The sequence below is a fragment of the Culicoides brevitarsis genome, chromosome 3 (genome assembly GCF_036172545.1).
Source record: "Culicoides brevitarsis isolate CSIRO-B50_1 chromosome 3, AGI_CSIRO_Cbre_v1, whole genome shotgun sequence".
Taxonomy (NCBI): domain Eukaryota; kingdom Metazoa; phylum Arthropoda; class Insecta; order Diptera; family Ceratopogonidae; genus Culicoides; species Culicoides brevitarsis.
The window spans coordinates 29,312,366-29,337,916 of NC_087087.1; the positions used below are offsets into that span (position 1 = coordinate 29,312,366).

General features: G+C 23.1%; 1 protein-coding gene across 2 annotated transcripts; it reads left to right on the forward strand.

The window, feature by feature from the left end:
• The first annotated feature begins 536 nt into the window (after positions 1 to 536).
• On the forward strand, positions 537 to 22,918 carry LOC134834089 (homeotic protein ocelliless-like). 2 transcript variants are annotated; one of them, XM_063848629.1, is made up of 4 exons: positions 537 to 620; positions 7,568 to 7,800; positions 15,696 to 15,850; positions 21,618 to 22,918. In XM_063848629.1, the coding sequence occupies exons 2-4, from the start codon at positions 7,617 to 7,619 to the stop codon at positions 22,587 to 22,589; spliced, it is 1,311 nt and encodes a 436-aa protein (XP_063704699.1). In that variant the 5' UTR covers positions 537 to 620; positions 7,568 to 7,616; the 3' UTR covers positions 22,590 to 22,918. The 2 variants fall into 2 exon arrangements, with proteins under 2 accessions (XP_063704699.1, XP_063704700.1); XM_063848630.1 differs by having other exon boundaries at positions 7,568 to 7,791.
• The last annotated feature ends 2,633 nt before the right edge of the window (positions 22,919 to 25,551 follow it).

Here is a 25,551-nt window from a genome sequence, read left to right on the forward strand (position 1 = left end):
GTGTAAAGTAGAGTTTGTTTTACGAATTAGTAAGCAAAAGACTTTCATATAGCATACAAGTGTCAATAGGGGATTAACAGTAAACACAACACAGTGGTTTTTCTTCGTTCGTTTTCAAAACATCAACAACATTTTTCTATCAACAATTTTTATTATATTATATTTGTTTTTTAAAAGCAAAAATAAATTACAAGTTCTTACTCGTAACGAGGAAAAACAAGTCAACAAGTCCAGAAAAAAGTCCCAAAAAGTTGACAAAAAAATAAAAATAATATTTATGTTTAATTAACGACAACTCAAGCTCAGAAATTATCATTCCGAAGTAACAATCAAAGTATTAAATAGCAACAAATCAAGAAAAAATTGTGAAACTCTGTGAAAAAAGGAATAATTTATAAAAAAATATAAATAAAAATAATAATTTAAATGCGTTAAATATTAATAATAAAAAAGTAACGCATTAACACACAAAAAAAAAGTAAAACAAAAAATAAACCAACAGTAATTATTACAACAATTGTGAACAAATAATAATACTCAAATAATAAATAAATAAATAAAAAGTAATAAAATACAACAAAAACACAATAAAAAAGGATATTTACGGTTATACTTGTGAGGTAAGTTAATATACAATTAGAATACAATGTTTTTTAGTTATTTTGTCGTTATCGCTACGTGATTGATTGAGTATTTAACTGAGCCGAAAGTTTATCGTAAAGTAACTGTTTTTTAATAGAATTTGTACTATTGAGAATTTCTGATTTTTTTTTATATAAAATGTAATAAAAATTACATTAATAGTTAATATTTATTATTTTTCATTAAAAAATCAAATTTAACAATAATTAAAATTATATTTTTACTAGTTTTGTCTATTTTTAATTTAATTTAATTTAATTTTTAATTTAATATTTTTATAATATTAATAATAAATATTTATTAATAAAAAAAAATATTTTAATTTAAATATATTTTCTATAAAAATATTTATTGCAAAAAGTTTAATTGTCCGACGGCAATCATTTTTTTTAGTAATAATGTTTAACTCTTGTTTTAAATGTTCAATATGAGGAACAAATTTAAATATTAATAATATACTTTTTGTACATTTATTCAGAAATGGAAAAAGTTTATTTTTTCCCGGGAACTCATTTCCCAAAATTATATTTACCCTAAGATACTGAAAAAATCATAAATTTAGTCAATTTTATACATTTTTTAAGTAATTCTACAAATTTTAAATTATAAAATTTCCCCATTTTACTCTTAAAAATTCAATATTTCTTTAATTTTTGAATAAATAGGGAATTTATTTTGGTTCAAAGTACTTTTTAAAGGACCTAAATTAGTTAAAAATTAATTTTCTATATTAATTATTAAACTTAAGTAATTAATTATTTTTATAATTAATAAAAATAATTAATTAATTTTTTTAAATCATTTTTAATAATAATGATTAAAGTTTAAATTAAATAAATATTAAATAAAATTCAATTTTTAACTAAAATTATCCAAAAATTTTATAAAAATGTAAAAACTTTTTGTAAAAAAAAAAGTTTTTGTAATAAATTCTCATATTGATAATTAAATTTAATGGAATTTATATTGACACAAAGTATTTTTATAAAATCTATAAATTAATAATTTTTAATTAAAATTACCAAAGTTAAAAAAAATATTAAATTTTGCTAAATTATTTAAAATTTGTATTAAAAAAACATGTAAAAACTAAAAGTTTTTATCATTAAAGCTTATTCAGAATTTATTTTAATTCAAAAGAATTAAAACTTTAACATTAAATTAATAAAGTTTAAGTTTAAAAATTAATAGAAAAAAATTTAAACTAAGGTTATCTAAAATTCACACTAAAAATTTAAACTTTTGCATTGAAATTAATTTCTGAAATTTAATTTTAACCAAATTTAATAGAAAAAAAATTGCAAAAATTAAAAATAATTATTATTAACATTTAACTTCTACTCAAAACTTTTGTTCCTTTAATCCATCCTAATCGATATTTAACCTACCTAAAAAAAAATCATGACTCACAACACAACCTTTCTATGCCATGTCACCAAAACTTGTCATCATCAACATAAAAAATTTTTATAAAAATCATAAAAATTCATCATCATCAATAATTTTTTTTTCATCCCAAAGAAATATCTTTCCATTTCGTCAAATATTTTTATTTATACATTTACGAAAAAAAAAGAAACAATAATAATAACTTTTTTGGTTTGACTGATAAGAGCCACGACAAAAATGTTCTATCGTCGTAAAACATGAGCACTAAAATAAAAACAAAAGAGGTACAAAAGTAACGACAAAATATACAAACGAAACACACACAGGTAATATATGCATAAAGGAATAAGAACACGAGAGAAAAAAAATCTGCTTCTTTTTTTTCACCGTCGACATCGTTTTCATGTAGACAAATTTGTACGAACAACATCATTATAATTCCATTTGCTTATCTTTATGCATATAATTATGTGTCATTTAAGACATTACCTTTTTAGTTGTTCAGCATTTTTTTTTATTTGACATATTTTCTGGATTTTGATCCAAAAAATCTAAAAATTGTTTCATGTTCTACCACTTAATTTCGAAAAAACAATAAAAAATTCGATCGTCGCCAAATTTCCATAAATAGGCGTCTAGGCACGATATCAGCAACATTTGTTACAAATAGTAATTTTATGTAAATTATGTTAGTTTTCGCTGAAATAACTAAAATGCGTCAGGGATACTCGACTACGAGAGATTTTACTGACATTGGTTATGAATGGAAATTTTTATATACAAATTTTGTTAACACCTAAAATTTAATCTTATTCATTATTTCTAGTTTTACCCAATTTTATGACTGCTTTTGGGGACACAAATTTCAATTTTTATTTTAGTAAAATTCAATAACGAGAGTATTATCGCCATTTTTGAGCTCCAATAATACCACACAACGACTCTTTTCCGCTATCTATGATTATTTTATGTTTATTGTTATTTGTTTGCTGTGCGTGGCTCTTGCTTTTAAAAGCTTTGTTTCTCTCGCATTCGTACACAAAAAAAAAATTTTTTGTGAATTAAAATTTAAATGAAGAAAAAATTTAAAGTTAAATTAACTTTTTTAGAGGAGGATTAGACTAAATGTTGATATTTTTGTACATATTTTTCGACAATTTTAAATATTTTTTCGATAAAATAACAATAAAATGGCAAATAATACAAACAAATTTTTTTTGGGTCGCGTTTTAAAAAATTATTTTTGGGTTTAAAGTTACTTCATCGATCGAACGATGATGATCTAACAACAACAAAAAACAGCGAAAAATGCATTTTTACGATAATAATCGCTTGAATTTGCTCATTACTGCGTACTCGTGGTAAATAATTTATTTGCCTATTGTTAATCCCGACGTGTTTATCTAATTTGTAAAACATGTTGTTTCGTAGAAAAATATTTTTTCCGTATACACATTTCATATATATTGAAGGAGATAAATGGATTCAATTAAAACAAATCAACTAGCGACTTCTATTCGACTTCTCATTTATTTTCATTCCACACGAGTCCATTACCGCAGTATTCCAATAAAAATGAAATAAATCTTTGGCAATAAATAAAAATTTCGTTTCACCGTCGCGCTGGCACACTCGACTTTAAAGAAGAAGAAGAAGCTGTTCAGTAGTTGCTTAACTAACTCAAAAAAAAGGGACTTCTTCACAAAAAAAAGAAGTAATAATAATGAACATTGAAAAATGTTTGTACACACATTAGAAAAATAAAAAGGCAAGACAACGGGATATCAATTACTCAAGTTTTTTTGTACTTTGTACAGAAACTTGTACAAAGTTGTTCGTACCTAATAAATATTTAAAAGCTTTATTATGCGTTTATCATCAACTTGTTATAGTCAATGTTATATTTTCCCATATTGTCTAGTGGATAGGATATCCAGCTAAATGAAGTTTAAAACTTACCTGACCAATTAATCCATCCATCCATCGCTCCATCGATCATCATTGAACTCGAAAACTGTAAATAATAAAAAAAAATTAATAAAAATTATAACAATAAAAAATTACCAACGGTTAAAAAATAATATAATAATAATTTTATAAACGCTAATTAAATGTACGTAGTAGCAATTCGATTCTCTGTAAATAATTTTTTTTTATTATTATTTGGCTTCTTCTTCTTTGCTATAATATACTATACCCAAGTAATAATTTTATTAAATTACCATTCAACATGAATAATTACTGAAAATTAATCAATTTTTATGTGTTTTGTCTACTGGTTTTAACTTTTTATATGTTTAATATTTTTTTTTATTAAATAAAAAAATCAGTAGCTATCTAATTTTTAAAGCTCCTGTGCGTGCAGGATTTCGTGGAAACTAGACCAAAGTGGATTTGATAATTAAAAAAAATACATTTCTAATCACTTTATAACGAAAATCGAGCTTTACGATTTTAATTGGAACGAAGACGTGACTAAATACGAGAAAACGATGTTATTAATATGATTAATTTTTACACTTAAACAATTATTGGTACTATTATTATCATATATATATGTTATAAGTATATATGTTACGAACATATATGTATATATGCAAATTGGATAATAATATTTTTTTTTGTGATGAACCGTTGTGTGTTTGATTATTAATTAGTTGCTGCTACTGTGTTTTTTTCGTTATTTTCGTTCAATATTTATTTAATGAGGTTTCTGCTACCTGATAATAACTTTTGGGATCAAGTTTTGAGTTCAAGAGACACCAAAACAGCGACGAACCTGAAAAAAATGAAATAATAAAAAAAATATTAATAATAATAATCATAAGAAATGTCCAGTAGTTCAATATAATTTGGTAGTCACAGATAATTAGTACATGCATATCATTTAATATTTTATTTATTCGTTTATTATACACATACATGTAGTCTGATTGAACATTTGTATGCTAAAAAAATGAGTTGGAGTCGCAATTCAGCGCAGCGGGACACCATCACAATACATAAATGGCAGGTCGCTCATAAGAAAGAACCCGAAAAAATTTTAGTCATCGCGCAGATCATTTTCATGATAATTTTATATTTTTGTATATCTTTCGATTTTTTTTTATTTTATTTCGGGTGACGGTATGGAACAAGCAACACCGCGCGCGTTGATGATGAATACAGAAGCTACAGAGTTAAAACTTACACGTCGCTTTATTAATATTTATATTATATTATTATTGGAATGTCTTTGAACTGTTGCCGGTTCGGTGTTGTTGTTGTTGTTGCTCTTTTTTATATAAATTAATCATATGTCGTTCCATTATATGGTTAGTTTTTTTTTTCTCTCTCTTGCAAAAATTACTAGATTGCGCGATTTTTCGTACTATTCACAAAAGTTGTAATAATAAAGTAGGTGTTATTATTGCTATTCAATCAAGTTTCTCGCTTTGCAAGAAGAGATAGAGAGAAAGAAGCACGACAATAACAGGGTTTGGCATCGCGATGGCACACGCTTTATTGTCCGCAGATAAGATCAAAAACAAATTTGGCTTTTAACGATCTCTTACAGGAATCGTCTCATGCCTTTGGGTATGCGTCATGCTCCAGTTTTTATCTCTATCGGTTTTTTGTTTTCTTTTAAATAAAAATGTTAAAAGTCTTCGGCGAAATATTCATCGAAGGTATCGTATTTTGACTTTGAATTATACATTTTAATGATTTTTTTAAACGAAAATGTTCATTAAAGTTTAAATTTTTAATCTGTATTAAATAGAAAATTTTCGAAATATGCATTGGGATGAAATTTTAAAATATGCTCCGGGTCGAAAGATTTTAAAATGTACATTGGAATGAAAAATTAAAATGTTAACTGGGATCAAAAAGCATCCCAATCCACATTCTGAATAAGGCCCGAAACACATTTCAAATTTTTGCCCCAATGCATATTTCGAAATTTTTCTGCTTAATGTAGATTTTAAATTTGAACTTTATGAAATTTTGAATCTACATTAAGTAGAAAAATTTTGAAATATGCATTGGGACGAAAATTTGAAATATGTTCTGGGTCGAAAGATTTTAAAATTTACATTGGAATGAAAAATGAAAATGTTAACTGGGATCATAAGTATCCCAATCAACATTTTCAATTCAACATTTTGAAAATTTTCTACTCAATGTAAATTTAAAATTTTAACCCCAGTGAACATTTCAATTAAAAAATTCACTAAAATGTATAATTAGAAGTAAAAATTCAATTCCTACGATAATTTTTCTTCTAATAGAGACATCCTATAAAACCACATTTTTTCTTCGAAATGCGGTAAGAAAAAAAACTTTTGAGAGAAATTCATCCACACAAAAGAGAATTTCAAATAAAACAATATAATTAGTCAAATAGCTGCTAATAGTTGCGTTAAACAGTGTCTAAATTAACAAAAATTAGCATCTAATTTACATTTTATCTGGCACGATCGATTCTTGCTGCGTTAACTTTCCAACGTCGTCTTGATAGAAAGCTCATTTACCTCATATTAAAAAAAAATACAGCACGCGGCGACAATAAAAATCTTGTAAAAAATTAAGCAACATTGCTCGTTAAATTGCTTCGTTTAAATTTTTTCTCGTTCTCTTCTCCTCTCTCTCATTGGGTTTAAGTATACTTAGTAGTAGTAGTAGTCGTCGGGCGGCTTTTTTACCTTTTTATTATTATTGTTAATATTTTTATTTATAAAAAAATAACAAAATCACTTTTTCTTGCGCTGTCATTTTTGTCGGAGATACAATTTCTGATTTTTTTTTTGTAAGTGTGAAAAAAATGTAAATTAAAGTTTGGAGCTTCTCTTGAAATTTTGTTAACAATAACAAGCATAGCTCATGCGCAGCAACTAACAAACAAGAACTAAAAATTATATTAATAATAATTATAATAATCAAACCAGTTTTTTATTTTTTTTTTTCGTTTGTTTGTCCGAGATGATACATATGAATATTATACTTTATATTTTTTTTTATTGTCGTTTAAATTCCTGCTACTAAATTCTTGATTGTATTGTAAAAAAAAGGTATATGGAACAGACAAAAATTATATTATATTTATTGTTAAATAAATTTAAATATATGACTCTTTGTGCTACCGTTTTCGTTTTTTTTTTGCATTTTTTTCAAAAAAAAAAAAAAAAATTTTTTTAAATAAAATAAAAAAAATTGGAATTAAGAAAATTAATTGGAAGACCTTTAGGAACTTTAACATTTCTTCATATTTATCGAAACCGTTAAACATCTTCTCATAAATCACGTTATGCTCCAAAAAAAATAATAATTTATGCTACTTTAAAAAAATTTTTTAGACCTCTTGAAAGTTATTGATCGAACACGAGTTCGATAGCAATAACAAGTATTATCGATTTCGAACAATGCGTAAAAAATAATTGTTCTTCTGGGTGGTCGACTATTTTTATTGGCCACTCAAGCGGCGATGATATTCATACTTACTCAATCAATTCCGGGAAAGCTATTCCGTTATAATAATTTTTTTAAATTTTTTTTTTAGGTAGTGGTTAAAAATAACTAAAGTGGCGCTTCACTCGACCGAAGCCCTGATGGCGGGCTTTCTCAAGTCCTCGGATCTCGGCCCGCATCCACACACATACGGCTCGTCGCACCATCCGCATCACACACATCCGCACGGGCCACTGCCTCCTGGTATGCCGCCCATGGCATCTCTTGCACCATTTGGCCTTCCTCATGGCTTAGATGCCGTTGGGTTTCCGCAAGGTATGTGGGGTAAATATTGCTTTTTTATTACCATTTTTTATCACACCTGTAGATCATAAGCTAGAAGGGACGCGAAAAAATCTGCATTTCATCGAATTTTTCATGTGTTTTGAGGTTAATTTTTTGCAATTACCACAAAACTCATAAAAATTCAAGTGTTTCAAAAAAAAATGTGATGCACATTTTTACAAATCCCAGAAATTTTACGTCTTTTGTTTTCCTATAATTACTTTTTTTTGTTCAAAAATTTATTATTATTTAAAAAAGGCAGAAAAAACCTGAATATTCACCACAATATTCAAATTTTCTCAGGTAGAACGTTTTTTCAAAATTTAATCATCACAATGCCCGACCTTTAAAAAAGAGTCTATTATTCTGGGCATTAAACAAAATTATTATCATCACAAAAAAAGGAGGATAGAAAACTTTGTTCAAACAAAAATAAAACCAGTAGCTAATTTCTTCTCTCTATGTGCACTATGAACAATGCATTTTCTCGTTCCATAGACACAAAAAATCTTAATACACTTTTTGTTGTCTTTTAAAAAAAAATTCCTTCGTTTAGACTAGACAAAGTAAAGTCTTGCTTTGGTCTCAATAATAATAAAAAATAATTTTTTGTTGATTATCTCTTTTTTTGTCCCTTTCTCGCTCTATTTATCGATTGATATTTACCGCAGTAGCTCCGTGTCACATTTATTCCACTAATGTGAATTTTGTTTGATTTTTTCGGGCCCAGATTCAATCACATCAATGATCCATCAAATCAAGCCTGAGTAATTTTTCGTGACAAAAATATATTGTGTCACATTAAAAGCATATTTCGATTCGTACGTGAACGATAAAGTGCTTCCATTTTTTCTTTCGTTTTTTTTGTTTCAATTGTAAAAAAAAAACATTAAGAGGTTGCTTGCTAACGTTGCCGTGATAACTCGTCGCAGTGGCGTCATGTCCACGAAGCAACAACAAAAAAATTATGTGAGAGATAAAGAAATGTACGAACATTTGTCACGACTGTCTCTGTGATCGGGGAGATGTGAGAAGTTGATGTCTCGCGAATGAAAAATTAGATTTTTTTATTTTCTAAAATTTTTAATAAAAAAAAAATTAACAATCCAAAAATTAATTAAAGAAAATTATTAAAAGTTTGATAATTATAGTAAATTAAAATTGATTGGGACAAAATTTATTTTTAAGTATTTTTTTTATAAAAAATTTTTCATTTTAATATAATTTTTTAAAATTAAATTTATGTTCAATAAGGAAAGGTCAATAATTTTTAATAAAATCCTTAATTTTTATTTTTTTCGAAAATTAACATTTTTGTAAGTTTTTAAATTGTAAAAAACTTTAATTATAAAAAATTATATTTTTTTCCTGAAATTTTCATAAATATATAAAAATTTATATAAATAAGAAAAAAATATTTTTATCAATTAAATTTATTTTTTTATTCAAAATCGTAAAATTTATGAAAACAAAATTAGAAAAAGTTAAAAAAATAATTTAAAAACTTAAATTTAAATAATAAATAAAATTAAAATAAAATAAAATACTTTAATTTTATTTAAAATTATACAAAAATTATTATTTTTTTTAAGATATATTTTTTAAATAATTTATTTTCTTTAATTTTTTTGACTAAAGAATTTTAAAAACAATCAAATTTTTTTTCTGTATTTTTTCTAATCAAAAATTCATTCATTAATTTGTAACTTTATTTATGAAATTTTATTTTTGATCGTTTTACAAAAAAAAAATATTTTTAAGTTAAATTTATATTAAACAAGAGCTTTAAAGGCATTAAAAATAATTTAAAACTACAAAAAAGTATGTAAGAAGCAAAACAAGTCTGACGTTTTTGTAACTCAAAAATATTTTTAAAAATGTTTAAAAAATTTAAAAATTTTAAACATTTCAAAATAAAATAAAAAAAATATTTTAAATAAAATAAAAATATATTTTAAATAAAATAAAAATATTTTATTTAAATTTAATTTTATTTTATTTAAAAAATAATTGCGGAAAATTCTTTATAAAAAAATATTTTTCAATATTCATACCATGAAATTTTTAACAGTTCAACATTCACGAAAAAAAAAAAATAAATAAACTCAAAAATATTCACAAAAGAACTCGTTATGCATTTCTCGAGTGTCCATTGTTTCACAAGTTCCTTTTTTTTCAAGAATATTTGCGGAAAATAATCCACAACATTTGTGACATTTCCTCCATTTTGTATGAAATAACGAGCAAAACTCATGAAAAGACATGAAGTGCGCTCTTTACATTTTTTTTCATCATCGTCATCATCATCATCATAATAGCGATCGTTTACATTTTGCATTCAAACTTTTTCATATATGAAGTAGTACAAAAGCATCACAAGAGCAGAAAAGAGAAAATACAACGTCAATAATAATCTTTTTTTTTTTTTTTGCTTCGTTTCTGTGCGCGGCGATGTTTCGAACAAAGCAAGAGAGAGAACGAGAAATGAAAAGCAGATCTTTATTTATATAGGGGAGCAAAAAGTTGTGCACATCCCTTATACAATTTATTTTTCCTCCATCATGTTTTATGAGCGTGTACCGAAAGTAGCAGCAAATAATCAAAATGAAAGTCCTCAGAAAAGTCGGAGGGTAACATACGAACACAACAACTCACATTAATAAATAATAATAATAGAAAATGTTGTTGCTACCACCCCCCAATAAGCGGTTTATCTTCTCTTTTCAGTTGCTTCTCTGCCATTAAAAGAGGGGATCTTTCCTTTTTTTATTATTTATTTTTGTGTGTTACTGTTACTTTTGCGTAAATTTCTCATATGCGCGAAAAAAATGTCAATTATTTTTTTTTCCATCATCATCAATGGAGCCGCTTCGTGAGAAAATCAATCGAATTTAGCTCAAAAACAAATGCTTGGTGAGGTAGTTAAAAACTCACGACAACAGCCTTTCTCACATCACATCAAATTAAATTAGTAAGGCAAATGTCAGAAGACATCAACAATAAATTTCATGAAAAAAAAATTAAGTTGTGATTCACGTTTCGTTGTTTTGAAAACTGAAAGAAAAAAATATTTTTTAAAAATTATTAATCGTCGTCTCGTACTTTGTCATCGTTTTATCGAGCATTTGAGCGCCAGTCGTCGTCATCTTATCGCGCGTTCGTCTCTTTTTTCTTACATTTTTACTTCTTCATTCAAATCAAAAATAAAACAAATATTTAAAAAATCGATTTGTGTGGATTGACAGGTCGTCATCGATGATAAGGAACGTGATCATATTTTATTTATTATTATAAATTATTATTTATTTATTATTTTGTTTGAGGTATTTGAAGCTAATGCAACTTGTTTTTACATTCCATCAATTTTTTTTAAGTTTTAAAAAAATTTAAATTAAATTATTTTTGAAAATTATAAAAAAATTAAAATAATAATTTTTAATAAATAAAAAATATTTAACTTTAAATAAATATTTAACTTTAAATAAATATTTAATAAAAATTATTATTTTAATACTTTTATATAATTTTTATTTTCTAAAGTTATTTATGAATTATAATTAATTTTATATTTTAAGATTTTTTAATATTTTTTTTATTACTTTCGAATGAATTCATAAAATTAAATAAAATAAAATAAAATAAATTATATTATTTTTTAATTTTTTATTTAATTAATTTAATGAATGTAAAAAAAGAATTTAAATTAAAAAAAAAAAAATATATTTAATAGAAAATCATTTTTTTATTATTTTTATTTAATTTTTATTATTTTAAATAATAATAAAAATATTTTTAATTTTTATTAATTATAATTTTAAATATTAAAATTAATAAATTTTTTTTCAATTTTTAATTATTTTAATTTATTTTATTTAATAAAATATAAAATTAATACATATTTTAATTTTTTTTTAAATTGAATATCTTAATAATTTTATATATAAAATAATTTTTAAAAAATTTAATTAAATTTTGATAATTTTTATTTTTTAATTTTTTTGAAAAATAAAAATTTATTATTTAAAAAAAAATTTAAAATAAAATGAAACAATTTTAATTATTGCATCAGCCTCATTTTTAAGTAATGTTTTAAAAAAACAACTCAAAATGACATTTTCTATTCGAAAACTTGTTTCAAATATTTGTTCAATAAAACAATTAAATGTTCGTCACGACAACAATTAATTTCGATTTTTGCCTCCGCAAATCGATTCCGTATGTTCCGCTAATACAATAACCTCAATTCAATTTTATTTGATGAATGTTTGGCCAAAAATGAGGCAAACATGCCCTGCCCTCGTCATTTGCACCCCTCGGAATTCCGATTTTCGAGCCATCTGCAGCGAAAATGATTATTAATGTAATTTTGACGCCATATATGATCCTGTTATGCCTCGTTACGAACAAAGTAACAATAGTGCGCGGAACAATGCGATGCAGTACCCTCGAAAAACGACGAGCGAAATAAAAAGTAATAAGTATGAAATATTGCGTCGTCTCCCGGTGCGGTGCTCGGCTTGGATGATGATGATAAAAAATTATACATTATTTCGCTCGAAAAGGGGCTGCATGTTGAACGGCAAATATCTCACGTACGTTACCGATCTGGTAACGTGTCAATTAACTGCAATGCATTTTATTATTATTATTTATTTATTTATGCGCTTAGACATACAACATAGAAATTCTTTTTTTTTTTGTAACAAAATGTCAGTTATAAATGAAGCATGATCATGCACATAATTTACTCGAGCAAATGGCAAACAATGGAAGGCGTGATCTAGAATAAATATCCGAGAGTGTGCGTCGGGGGTGAATGGTAAATGTCTCGACAGTTGTTAATTTTTTGATTTTTTTGTGACTTTTTATGCCATTTGGCTGTTTTGCCTCAAGGCATATTAATAAAAAAAATAAATTTTTTGTCACTTTATGAGGAATTTTTTATTTCAGAGACGGTAAAAGTAAAAATTCTGTCAATTTTTTTTTAAATTTAACAAATTTCTCTAAAATTTGGAAAATATTTTTTTTTTTTTTTAATTATTAATTTTAATTAATTTTTCTCAAGAATTTTATTTTTTAATGAAATATTTCAAAATTTTTTTAAAATTAATATTTTTGAATTAAAATAATTAATATTTAATTAATATTTAATTTTTTTTTTCGAAAGTTATTTGGATACACTTTGAAAAAATAATCAAAAGTTTTAATTTTACTTTAAATTTTAATTAAAAAAAATAATTTATCACAAAATTAAAAAATATTCTCCAGAATAAATAAGAAATTAAATTTTTGACAAATAATTTTTTTATAAATTTAATAAATAAAAAAATTAAAATTGCTTTAAAAAATACTAAAAAATTTACAAATTTTTACATTTTTTGTTATTTTTTTAATTTTACTTTTTAAAAAATTAAAGCATAAAAAATTAATAATTTTGTTTAAAACTTAATTTTTTTACAATTTTTAATAAAAAATATCGAATTAAAATTATTATTTTTTCTTTGGAATTTTTTAATAAAATTTAAATTTTTATATTTTTTTTAAAAAAAAATTTCTTTTAATAATTTTATTATTTGTAATTAAATTATTATTTATAATAAAATAATAATTTATTATAAAATTTTTAATAGTTTATTAAAAAAATTTCTCAAAAACTAATTTTTATCAAAATTTTAACTCTTAAAAAATATTAAAAATTAAATAAATTAATTAATTAATAAAAAATTTAAAAAAAAAATAAAATAAAAATTAATTTAATAAATTTTATTAATTTTTTTTAAATTTAATTTTAATTAATAAACTAATTAATTTATTCTAATTTTTTGGGTAAAATTACAATGAAAAAAAATTATTTTTTAAACATTTTATTACAAAAATTACCTCAAATCTTGAACTCCTCTTCCGTCTCTGACAAAGAAAAATTTTCCCTCCTTCCCGCCAGCCAAAACAACTGCGGAGGTGTTGATAACAATAAAGTTATACAAACACGACAAGTGTGTGAAAATGTGATGCTGATAAGTGTATAACGAGGGTCGTCACAGGTCTCCTACGAAGAAAATGTGAAAATTGAAATGAAAATATTTATCTTGTAATTTTCGACTGCAAGTGCCTCGAAACGTGTGAACAGTGAAATTTCCTCGAAATTTGTATACTTTGAGGTTTGGCAGTGCGAGGGTGCATAATTTGATTTCTTAATCGAGTTTTCCGTAAACTTTGCGCTGATGGATTTGTAATGTTTGAAAATGGGATTAGCATAGAGATTGACTTCTGCCATATTGATTGGAGGAGATTGGCATTGTTTGGAGACACAATTATTCAATTTGCGCGCATGCAGTGCACTACAATTACTTTAATTTAATGACACTTCACGTCGGCTCTTCAATTTTTCCAAAAAAAAAAAAAAGGGGGACTCCCGTAAAGTATCAAATTGTGTCGTAATGTAAGAAAAATAAACAAAAAAAAATTACTTTGGTTTCCCATGAAGCATTTTTTTGAAGGGCATCGCATACCACAACACCATAAAGTGACGGAAAATCGACACGTGACTCCGTGAAATTGATATTTAATTCGTATTCATGAAGAAAGTCGAGAGCTACGTGGGTGAAAAAATTGAGTTGTTTCGCGACGTGGGTCTACAAACGGCAAATCCGATTTAAAGTTCTAATCTCGTGTTAAAAAAAAATATATTTCGTGAAGAGGAAGCAAAAATACGGCCAAGGTCGTTATTTTTTTTTATTATTTTTAATGAGACTCTAAAACTTTGGTCTTGAAATGGCGGCCATTTTGTCATCAAAATGAATTAATTTAACGAAAGTAAAAAAAAAATTATCACTTGAGTAAACAAACATTTCATTCAAATTAATTTTATTCATTCAATTTGAAACAATTCGTCTTTTGCTTTTTTTACGATGAAAAACTGAAATTGAATAAAAAGCGTAAATAAATTCTAAAGAAATATTCATTCTACGTTAAAATAAATTCGTAGACCGAAAAAACGTGGGAATTTTCACATCATTTCCCCAAATCAAATAATTTTAAAATCTCGTTACAAATTTTTCCTACGTTTTTTTTTATTGTTGCTTATCGTATGAAAAAAATTTATTTACTACTTAAAGAGAAAAAAAATAAAATTCAGTTAGATTTTTATTAAAAATTATTTTTTTTTTAATTTCCTCAATATTTAAAATCAAAATAAATAAAATTTTTAAAAAATTTATTAATTTTAATTTTATAATTTTAAGTAAAATTATTTTAACAAAATATTGTATAATTTAAAATAAAAAACTTTTTTTTTAAATTTTATTTTTTTTTTCTTTATTTGATTTTTTTTATATATTTTACGTAAAAAAATATTTTATTTTTTTAAATTACTAAATCTTTAAAAATTTAAAAGAATTAGATTTAATATATATTTGCAAAATAAATTTTTTATTAATTTGAATTCAAAATATTTTATTTTACTTTTTATGGAAATTTATCAAGACTTTTGTTGCACCAATTTGTTTTTTAACGATGATTTGTGCCAAAAAAAATTTTTTTAAATCTTAATATTAAAACATTAAAAAATATATGAAAAAATCTAAAAAAATAAATTAAAATTTGAAATTGAATTTTAAAAAAAATTAAATAATAAATAAATTTTCTTTCATTTCTATTTTAAATAAATTAATTTTTAATTATTTTAATAATAAATTATTTAAATTTAAATTAATTTTTAAAAATATTTAAAAAAAAATATATTTTTAAAAATTAATTTTTTTTTTAAGTTAGTTTAAAAATTATTTTACGATTTTTTTGTATCGTATCGTAAATTAATTTTTATGTACAAAAAAAAATATTAAATTTAATTTAAATTTTCAAACTAATTTTTTTTATTTTGTTTTTTTTCATTTTAGGTGTGAATCCACGCAAGCAACGACGAGAACGAACGACATTCACGAGGGCGCAATTAGATGTCTTAGAATCGTTATTCGGCAAAACGAGATACCCCGACATCTTTATGCGAGAAGAGGTTGCTTTAAAAATCAATTTGCCAGAATCCCGTGTACAGGTAAGCGTCAAAAAATTCAATTTAAAAATTTACCGTCGGATTTTTTTTTATTTTTTTTTTTTTCATCTCGTAGAACAAAATTTGAGATTTTACTGAATTTTGTAACAATAATTTTTTTGGGAACTAAACATCTGTTATTTACCCTGTTTGTTTATTTTTCTATTTGTCACTTTTGTAGTTGACAAAAAAAAAATTGCTGAGAGGACATGTAAATGTAATGCAATGTTTTTGTTGTTGTAAAAAGCAAACAACACAAGAAATGTTATTTTTTCGAATTTTTTGCTTTTCTTTGCGGATTTTTCAGGGATGCAAACGCAAACAAACATCCCATAGTGATTTATCGATTTTGCCGTAAATTAAGATGTTTTTTTGTGGGAATTTGTCCAATTTTACGGCATTCACTTGTTGGTTCAACAACCTTTTAACGAAAAAAAATTTTTTTCCGTAAATTTTAAATTGAAGCCTTTAACCGATTACGTTACATTGTGACGTTATTCTATTCATATGGCTTCCCATTGTTTTCACTCTTTTGTTACAATATCGATTTTCCTGCATGAAAATTTAATTTTATTTAAATAAATTGCGATAATTATTCAAAAAGGTTCATTTACTTTGCAAAAATCAATAAATTCACATGAGCAAATATTTATTTAGAAAAAAATAATTTTATGTCATAATTTTTAGAGTCTCATAATGAGGGTTTGAGTTCCAGGACGAACAAAAGTCGAACAGAAGTGACAATGATTTGCAAATAAATGCCAAAAAACATTTTCAGCACCCTTATTATCGGCACGACATATCGCAGCATGTCCGGAACCGCATCTGTTGTTTGTAAAAATGTCATAAATAACCAACAAAAATTTATTGTTGTAATGTAAATAAACCCAAAAAATCATATTGAATGGATCAGAAGAAGGAATATATATTTCAATAGAGCAAGATTTCTTTTTTTTCTCGGTGATCGATAATCCCTATGTAAATAATATGATGTGTCAATTTGTCTTGGGTTAGTCTATTTTTGTGCCTTTCTATAGAATTTAGACAGAATATTGATGAGAAAGCTACTTGATTATTATTATTTTTTTTTTGCTACTGAGTCAGTGCTGTTACTTGAATTAAAATTTTATTCTTGAAAATATACAAAAAAAAAATCATTTAAAATAAAAATATAACTTTAATTTAAATTTTTAAAAATAGAAGAAATCTTCTTTAAAAAATTAAATCAAAAATAATCCAAAAAAATTGTTAAAAAATTATTAAAAATATTTTTCTTAATTTTGTTTTTATTTTAATTAATTTTTAATAATATTTTATTTTTTTAAAATATATTTTAATATTTTAAAAAAAATAATTATTTAAAAAGAAAATATTTTTTTTCATTTTCAATATAATATGAGTTATAAATTATTATTAAAAATTATTTTTTTTCGCAAAAATATTCATAAAAATTCAAGAATAAATTTAAAATATTTTTTATTCAAATTAAATAAAAAATTAATATTAAATTAAAATTTTAATTCAATTTTAACATAATTTTTAAAAATATTTTAATTAAATTATTAAATTAAATTATTTTTTAAATATTTATTTTTTTCATTATCAATATATAAAAATTGATATAAAAATTTTTATATTTTTTTAAAAAATATCTAAGTAATTTAAAAAAAAAATTCTATTTAATATTTTCAAATATTCAAGAATATTTTTTAAAAAATTATTTATTTTTTTTTTATTTTAAATATTGTTTTAATTTAAATTAATAATTAATTAAATTAAATTTATTGATATAAAAATTTTAAAATAAATAAAATTTTATTAAATTATTATTTTTTTATTTTCTGAAAATTGAATTAATATAAAAATATTCACTGAAAAATAAAAAAAATTATTTTTTTTTAATTTAATAAATTAATTTTTATTTAATTAAATTATACATTTTTTTAAATATAACATAAATTTTAAAATAAAAAAAAAATAATCTAGTTACACCCCTGTTGTACCTCTAGTAAGCTTAAAATAATTAATTTATGCCGCGAAAAGTATTAGCCTTTAATTAATGACTTTAAACGGTAGCTACATGCAATTCCTGATCCCTCCCGAATGCATATGTATCGATTGTAAAAGCTTATAATGTTAGCTACCGTCTTACTTTGTGCCATTGGGTTGGTTAACCTCAAACCTTATTTTTTGTTCCGTCTTCTTCGTCGTCTTAAAAAAATCCATTGAAATCACTTCTTCTTTCTTTTTTTTTCTTCTTGCGCTCAGTTGGAATGCTGATTTATGAAGCGTACCAAATGAGAAAATATTATAACGTTTATATGATTTATTGCGATTTAATTACAAAAACAACATTCAACATCGACGATGGCTGCTGCTACTGTGTCTCTCCGCCTGCCTCTGGCCCTTGATTAAACAATAATTTGTTTTATTCAAATTTTGTCATTCGTTACGCTTTTTCTTTAAAATTTTAAATAATTTTTTGTTTGTTGCTGATGATGACTCACATTTCTTATCACAAAATAAAAATTCTAAAAAAAAAATTTTTTGTAATGGAATTCCGATGGTGACGCAATCAATCAAAATAGAAGCATCTTATTACAAACATTATGATAGCATTTTGATTCAAAATGCATTAACATTCTTCGTTTCTGCCTTTTTTCTCTCGTTCTTCGCTCTTTTTTGTACAAGAAAGAAAAAAAAACAGATTTAATTGTTATCTCGAATTTGAAACCAAAATATTTTTAACAACAAAACACCTAAAAAAAACGAAGAAAAAATGACACACGTTTTAAATGGGATCAGAAAAAAGTATCGAGTTACTAAGAGAGACGTCAGTTAGGCAGGAGCAATTATTGAAAATGTTTCGTTTTTTCTAACGGATTAATTTATAAAATTATTTTAATACGAAAAATTATAAAAATTTGATAAAATATAATTTTTTAAATTAAAATAAATTTTTTATCTTATATTTTCTGTCTGTAATTTATTTTTAAAAAAATTAAATTTTATTGAGATTTTTTTTTTAAATTGGCAATTTTTTTTTTAATAAATTAAAATTATTTGATAATTAATTATTATTTTTTTTTAAATTAATAAATTATTAATTAAATTAAATTTTTAAATTAATTATTTTTCAATCAATTTTCATTTTTTTTTCATTTAACATACCTAAATAATTTTTAAAAATAAAAAAAAATATTTAAAAATTTAATTAAAAAAAAAAAAAATTAAAAATTAATTTAATTAATAATTTATTAAATTAAAAAAATAAAATAATTAAATTAAAATTTGATTAATTTATTATTTTTTTAATATTATTAGTTATAAAAAAAATTATATAAAAATTCTTCTCAATAATAGTTAATAATAATTTTAAAAATAAAATAATTTTATAAATATAATAAGAATTTTAAAACTAAAAAATTTGTATAAAATAATTATTAAAAATAAAATTAAAAACATTTAATATATTAAATAGTTTTTTTTAAATTGTAATTATTGAAATAATTTTTATATAATTTTATTATAACTAATTTATTAAAAAATTATTAATTAATATTTCAAAATTTTTATTAAATTATTTTAAATTTTAAAATATTTATTAATAAAAATTACTTTTTCCAATTTCAAAAAAAAATATTAACAAAATTTTTTTAATTAATTATTTTTTATATTTTTAAATTTTTAAACAAATAAAAAAAATATAAAAAATTAAATTATATGTAAAAAATGAAACATTTTCCTTCATTGCATCATCCTAAAAAAAACAAGAAATTATTAGATATATTACTTATCTAAGTCATAAAATCATATAAATGGCCCTAAATACCTACCTTCTTCCAATTTTTTTTAAAAATGTGTTAGTGGTTTTGTTGAACAACATCATCATCGGCAATTAGAGCACCTTTACGAAAAATTCTAAAAATGAACATTCATCATTTTGATAACAATGAACGAAAAGTAATTTAATACGTTTAATATTTTTATTACCTTTAAAAATTTTTTTTCACTGAAATTCGAGAAAGTAACTTACGTAAAATAAATAAACAAATTTTTTCACACCTTTGAGTGCTTAAATTACCAAGATCAATAATCCGTTTTGATGACATAGAACATCAAACACTGGATCTCGGAGATTAGTTGTGTTGTCTCATTATTTTCATCTCGGTATTTATTATTAACATCATGTCGGGCTTCTGTGCAACAAAAAAGCAAATTTTATAAGTTTTCCTTCATTTTTCGATTTTTTTCATCATTTTGCGACGTGACATGTTATTGTATTGACGGCGGATTACATTAGAGATTACTTTCTTAGGAAAAACTTTTTTTTTTTTTTTGCAGAAGGGAGAAATCTGTTTTCTTTTCATTTTATTTTAATTTCAATTCGTGCACGCAATGAAATTCGATCTTGGAAAAAAAGAATTGCGGAAACACGGAACTGTAATATGAATATGATGAGTTTGTTCGGGAACACAAAAAAATCAATGCCTGAGTGCATTTTCCCCCTCGCAATGAAATACGCACGCGGAAAATAAAAATATTTTTCTATCTGAGTGACTTTTGAAAAGCAGCTCCCTTTTGTTATTGGGAGTTTGATGCAAAATGAAGAGAGTCGTTAAAATATTCATAATGTGGTATTAAATGTCTCTTTGCGACGTAAAGTGAATGCTGTGAGGGTGTTTTATATCTCTCGTCGTCATTTCATGCCTAACGAACCTGATGATTTGTTTGTGTTGTTCTCGGGAAAATTAAATGATTCAATATCCGGAGGGTTTTCTAGCACGTAATCCGTAATGAATTTTTTTGTGTTTGAAATTCTTTTTTTTTCAAGGTTTTTTTTTTTGAATCTTTTGAACAATTTTTGATTAAAATGATTTTTTTTTATTTTTTAAATATTTTTTTTTGCATTAAAATTTAGTATGAAAAAATATTTAAAAGTAATTTTTTAAATAAAATTATTTTAAATTTAATAAAAATAATTTTTTAATTAATTAATATTTTTTTTAAATAAAATTATTTTTTTTTTTAAATAAAAAGCTGATTGAAATCAAAATATTTATTTATATTTTATTTTTATTTATTATTTTTTTTAATATTCCTGTAGAAAATTAATATATTATTAAAAATTTAAATTTTTTAAAATTAAATTAATTTATTTTAATTTAATAAATTTAAATTATTTTTAAACTTAATAAATAATTTTTATCAAAAATTGTCAAAAATATAAATTATTTGATTTTTTTCGTTAAAAAAATCGAAAACCCTCATTTTATAAAAATTTTTTGAAATTATATTTTGATAAAAATTCGTAAATCTCAATTTTAATAAAAAAAAAAAGAATATTCAAATTTTTTAAAATAAAATTTTTAATAATTTTTGTAATTTTTTTAAATATTCCTTTAAAAAAATTAAAAAATAATTATTTAAAAATTTAAATTATTAAAAATGTTATCAAAATTTTTATTTTTTTTTAAATTAAAATTTTAATAATTTTTTAAATAATTTAAATAATTTTTTTAATTTTTTTTATTAAATAAATTTAAAAATTTGAATAAAAATTTTTAAAATTATTTTTTTAATATTTTTTTTTCGTTACAAAAATAGGAAACCAATAATTTATAATTTTTTTTAAATACTTTTAATTAATTACTTAAAATTCTTTTAATTATTTCAATGAAAATCCTTTAATTTCAATATCAAAAAAAATCTTCAAAATTAAAAAAAAAAATATTTTCATTAATTTTTTTATTATTTTTTCTCTTTCTAGGTTTGGTTCAAAAACCGGAGGGCAAAATGCCGCCAACAACTGCAACATCAAACGACATCTAGCGTAAATAGTTCTAAATCGTCAACAGGCAGCGGATCCGCGGCATCGCGAAACAGTAGCAATAACAACAACTCATCGTCGTCAGCGAGCAGTAAAAATTCCTCGTCATCCGGCGGAAACACGAATAGTTCAAATAACAAATCGAGTAGCAATCCCCTGAAATCGTCATCCGGACATCATCCCGGCTCAAATAGTAATAACAACAACAATTCCTCGTCCGCCACAAATAACAATAACAACAACGCAAACAGCACGTCAACCGCCAACGGACTCGGCTTGAGTAGTCAGCATCAGCAGCAGCAGCAACAACAGCAACACAATCCGTCGCCCATTCTGCCGATGACGCCATCGACGAGCGTGAGTCCGCCCATCAACGTTATCTGCAAGAAGGAAATTACCTCGTTCCACGGGCACAACACGTCAAATGGCAGCGTCGGAGATGCCAGTCTCAAGTCCTCCGCCTACGATTCCCTCAAATCCGACGCCGAACTCTCAGGTCTCTCGCATCATCCTGCTGCCTATGCCAACATTAATTCGCGTCTCGGGCAATCGACGGGCGGCACAACCGGCAATTTGACGCCACTTGGCAGCAATTCGTCGATCATGACGACACCATCGCCGCCCATCACGCCGCAAAACCACAATCCGCTGAGCTACGTGCCGAATCACGAGCACAACTTTTGGTACAATCAGTACAACCAGTATCCGAGCAACTATAATGCCAGTTATTACACGCAAATGGACTACTTCCAGAACCAGAGTCAGTCGAATTACAACATGGGCCATTCCGGGTACTCGACATCGAATTTCGGCTTGAACTCCGGATCGTCGCTCGGCGGTGCAATGAGTGCTCAAGCATTTTCCCCCAATCTCGACTACATGCCGCAAGATAAGTATGTGAATATGGTATAGAAATTAAAACAGCATTTTGCGTTGTTCGACGATTAAACTCTAATTTTCCCTTTTTAACAACAACAACAACAACGAGAATCACAGGAATGATTCCTGACAAAAAAAATTCGCGATCTCATCGAAATATCGAATGACTTGTGTCTAGTCTCAGCTCTTTTTTAACCTAAAACGACACTTATATCAATCCTTCATATCAAAAAATTTATTATTTTAACCCCTGAGAATCAACAAAAATACTCAAAACTGTCACCGATCAAAAAATCTCTTTAATTAATTAAGATTAAAAAAAATACGACGAAAAAATCTGTGTATAAAAACAAACGAATAATTATAGGATCACGATTATCATTATATTATTAAATTAAAAAAAAATTATTATAAATATATTTGATAGGCGATATTCATGTTAAATAGCTGTGCAAAAAAAAATAGTATAAATATGTCATTTTTTTCCTCGTTGTAAAAATTGTATTTTTTATTTACAATACAAATTTGATCAAAAATTCTAGTTACAAAAAAATTATAAGTCTCTTCTTTAAATATATATATATTATAAATATAATGATAAAAAAAATAATTAAAAAATTATATTGTAAGTAAATCAACTTAAATAATTAATTAAATATCTTTCAAAAAAAATATAAATAAAAAAAATATATAAATAATAAAAATATATCATCAAAAAATTTTAGATATGTTTTAGGCTAAAAAAAATAAAATAAAAAAAGAAATTTAAAAAAAATATAATAATAATAATTTGATGAGTTAAAAAAATTATTTGAATACTATATTATATATAATTATTATTATTATATATAATTAATTAATTATATATATATGAATATAAATAAAAATTAATTATATATGATTATTATACTTTTAGAAATTCATCACAAAATATTATTATTATTATTATTAATTATTATTATGATTATTGTAAATATAGAAAAGTAAAGAAAAAATGAACAAATCTGATGAATAATATTGATAATTAATTATATATAAAAAAATATTATTATAAATATAATGATAAGTAAATGAAAAATGAAAGAAAACAAAAAAAATATTAAAAAAGTCAACAAAAAAATTACAAAATAAAAGATGATTAATTTCAAAACAAATTTTTTTTTTATAAATTTTTTTTTTCAAGTTTTATTTGATTTTTTTCTGTATAAAAGGTAAGTTTTTTGCTGAATATTCAAGAATGGATCAAAGACAATGAATGATCTAATCAAGTAATCGCTTTGATGTTTAAAAAATGGCAAAATCAATAATAATTGCACAATTTTCAATGAAATTAAACATCTATCGTAGGAACATTTAAATCCAATTTAAAGTCTTTTTGTCATCATCATCATCAACGAATCAATGAAAATTGACGACATTTTGCAAGCGAAGCATGTTTAATTTTTTTCAAGTTGTGGGTTGAAGTACAAAAAAAAATAATGGAGATTAGCTAAAATTCGTTAAAGTACCAATTAATGGTGTCACTTACTTGCCATGAAATCAGAGGCGACATTGATATTTTTCTCTGCCTACAATAAAAATAAAAAAAAAACTTTTGAAAGAAAGAAACTCTTGAGATTGTTATCTAACAACATGAGTACAATTGAAAACAATTTACAAGTCATTTACCTGGAGTGCGTACCAAATGTCTCTCGAACAATGTTGCAAGAAGCATGACACAAAATAATATCAACTAACGATCTGTGGGTACATTATTGGTTTATTATTATTATTTGTATTGTTAATGGATATTTACAAACAATATAATTTTATGAGGTGCAATTTCAATTAGGTTTTTGACTTTTTTTTTACTCGTTCCTTCTGTTTTTTTTTCATTGTAGTGTGGGACATTCCTGAAGTTCATTCATTTCACCCGAATTCAATCAGTCATTTGTTCATTGACAAAAAAAATTTTGAATTGTGGGCACTTTTTGATATTTTTTTCAATTTTATTGAATTTTTTAATTTTCAGAATATTTTAAAAAATTGATTTTATTAAAATAAATATATAAAAATAAAGAATTTATTCTGTTATCCAATTTTTTTTTTAAATAATAAATAAAAAAAAATAAATTAAATAATAAAAAAATTAATTAAAATTTAAAAAAAATACCTTTTTAAAAAAAATAATAAAATTTCAATTAATTAATTAATAATTTAGTTTTATAAATTTCACTCAAATTATGGAAAAATCAAAAATTTTTAAAAAATCTTATTACAATATTTATGACTTTCTTTCATTAAATAAAATTTAAAAAAATTTTTATTTTATATTTTTTTATAACAATATGATTCAAAATTTTTGCCAAATTACATAAAAATAAAAAAAAAGTTAATACATTTTTTTTTATAAAAATTTGTGAATATAAATTTATGAAATAAAAATTTATATATATTTTCAACTATAAATTATTTATATAAAAATTCAAAATTAAAGAATTTTTTAAAATTAAAAATTTTTTATTACAATTTAAAAAAAATTAAATAAAAAAAAAAAAACTAAAAAATTTTAAAAAAATTAAAATCTGTTATAATTTTTTTGAATTTTTTAATTCATTATTTTTTTATTTTTATTTAATAATTATTTATTTTAATATCAATATCAATTAATGTAATAAATTAATTAAAAAAATTATTTTTAATTAAATAAATTTTAAATTTTTTTTATAACATAAATAATTATTTTATTTAATTAAAAATTACTTTTTATGCCACTAATTGATATTGATATTAAAATTAATAAATTATTTATGTTATAAAAAAAAAAAATTAATTAATTAAAAATCAAAAAGCCTCCCGAAAAATGGAAGCTAATAAAAACTTCAAAATATCATTGCTACTCAATTATGTTTCCGTGACATTTTTTTCATTCATACAAAAAAATATGAAAGCCCAGCATTGTCTAATGCGATGACTCTCAAAATATTCAATTTTTTTTGTCATTGTTACTTTTCGA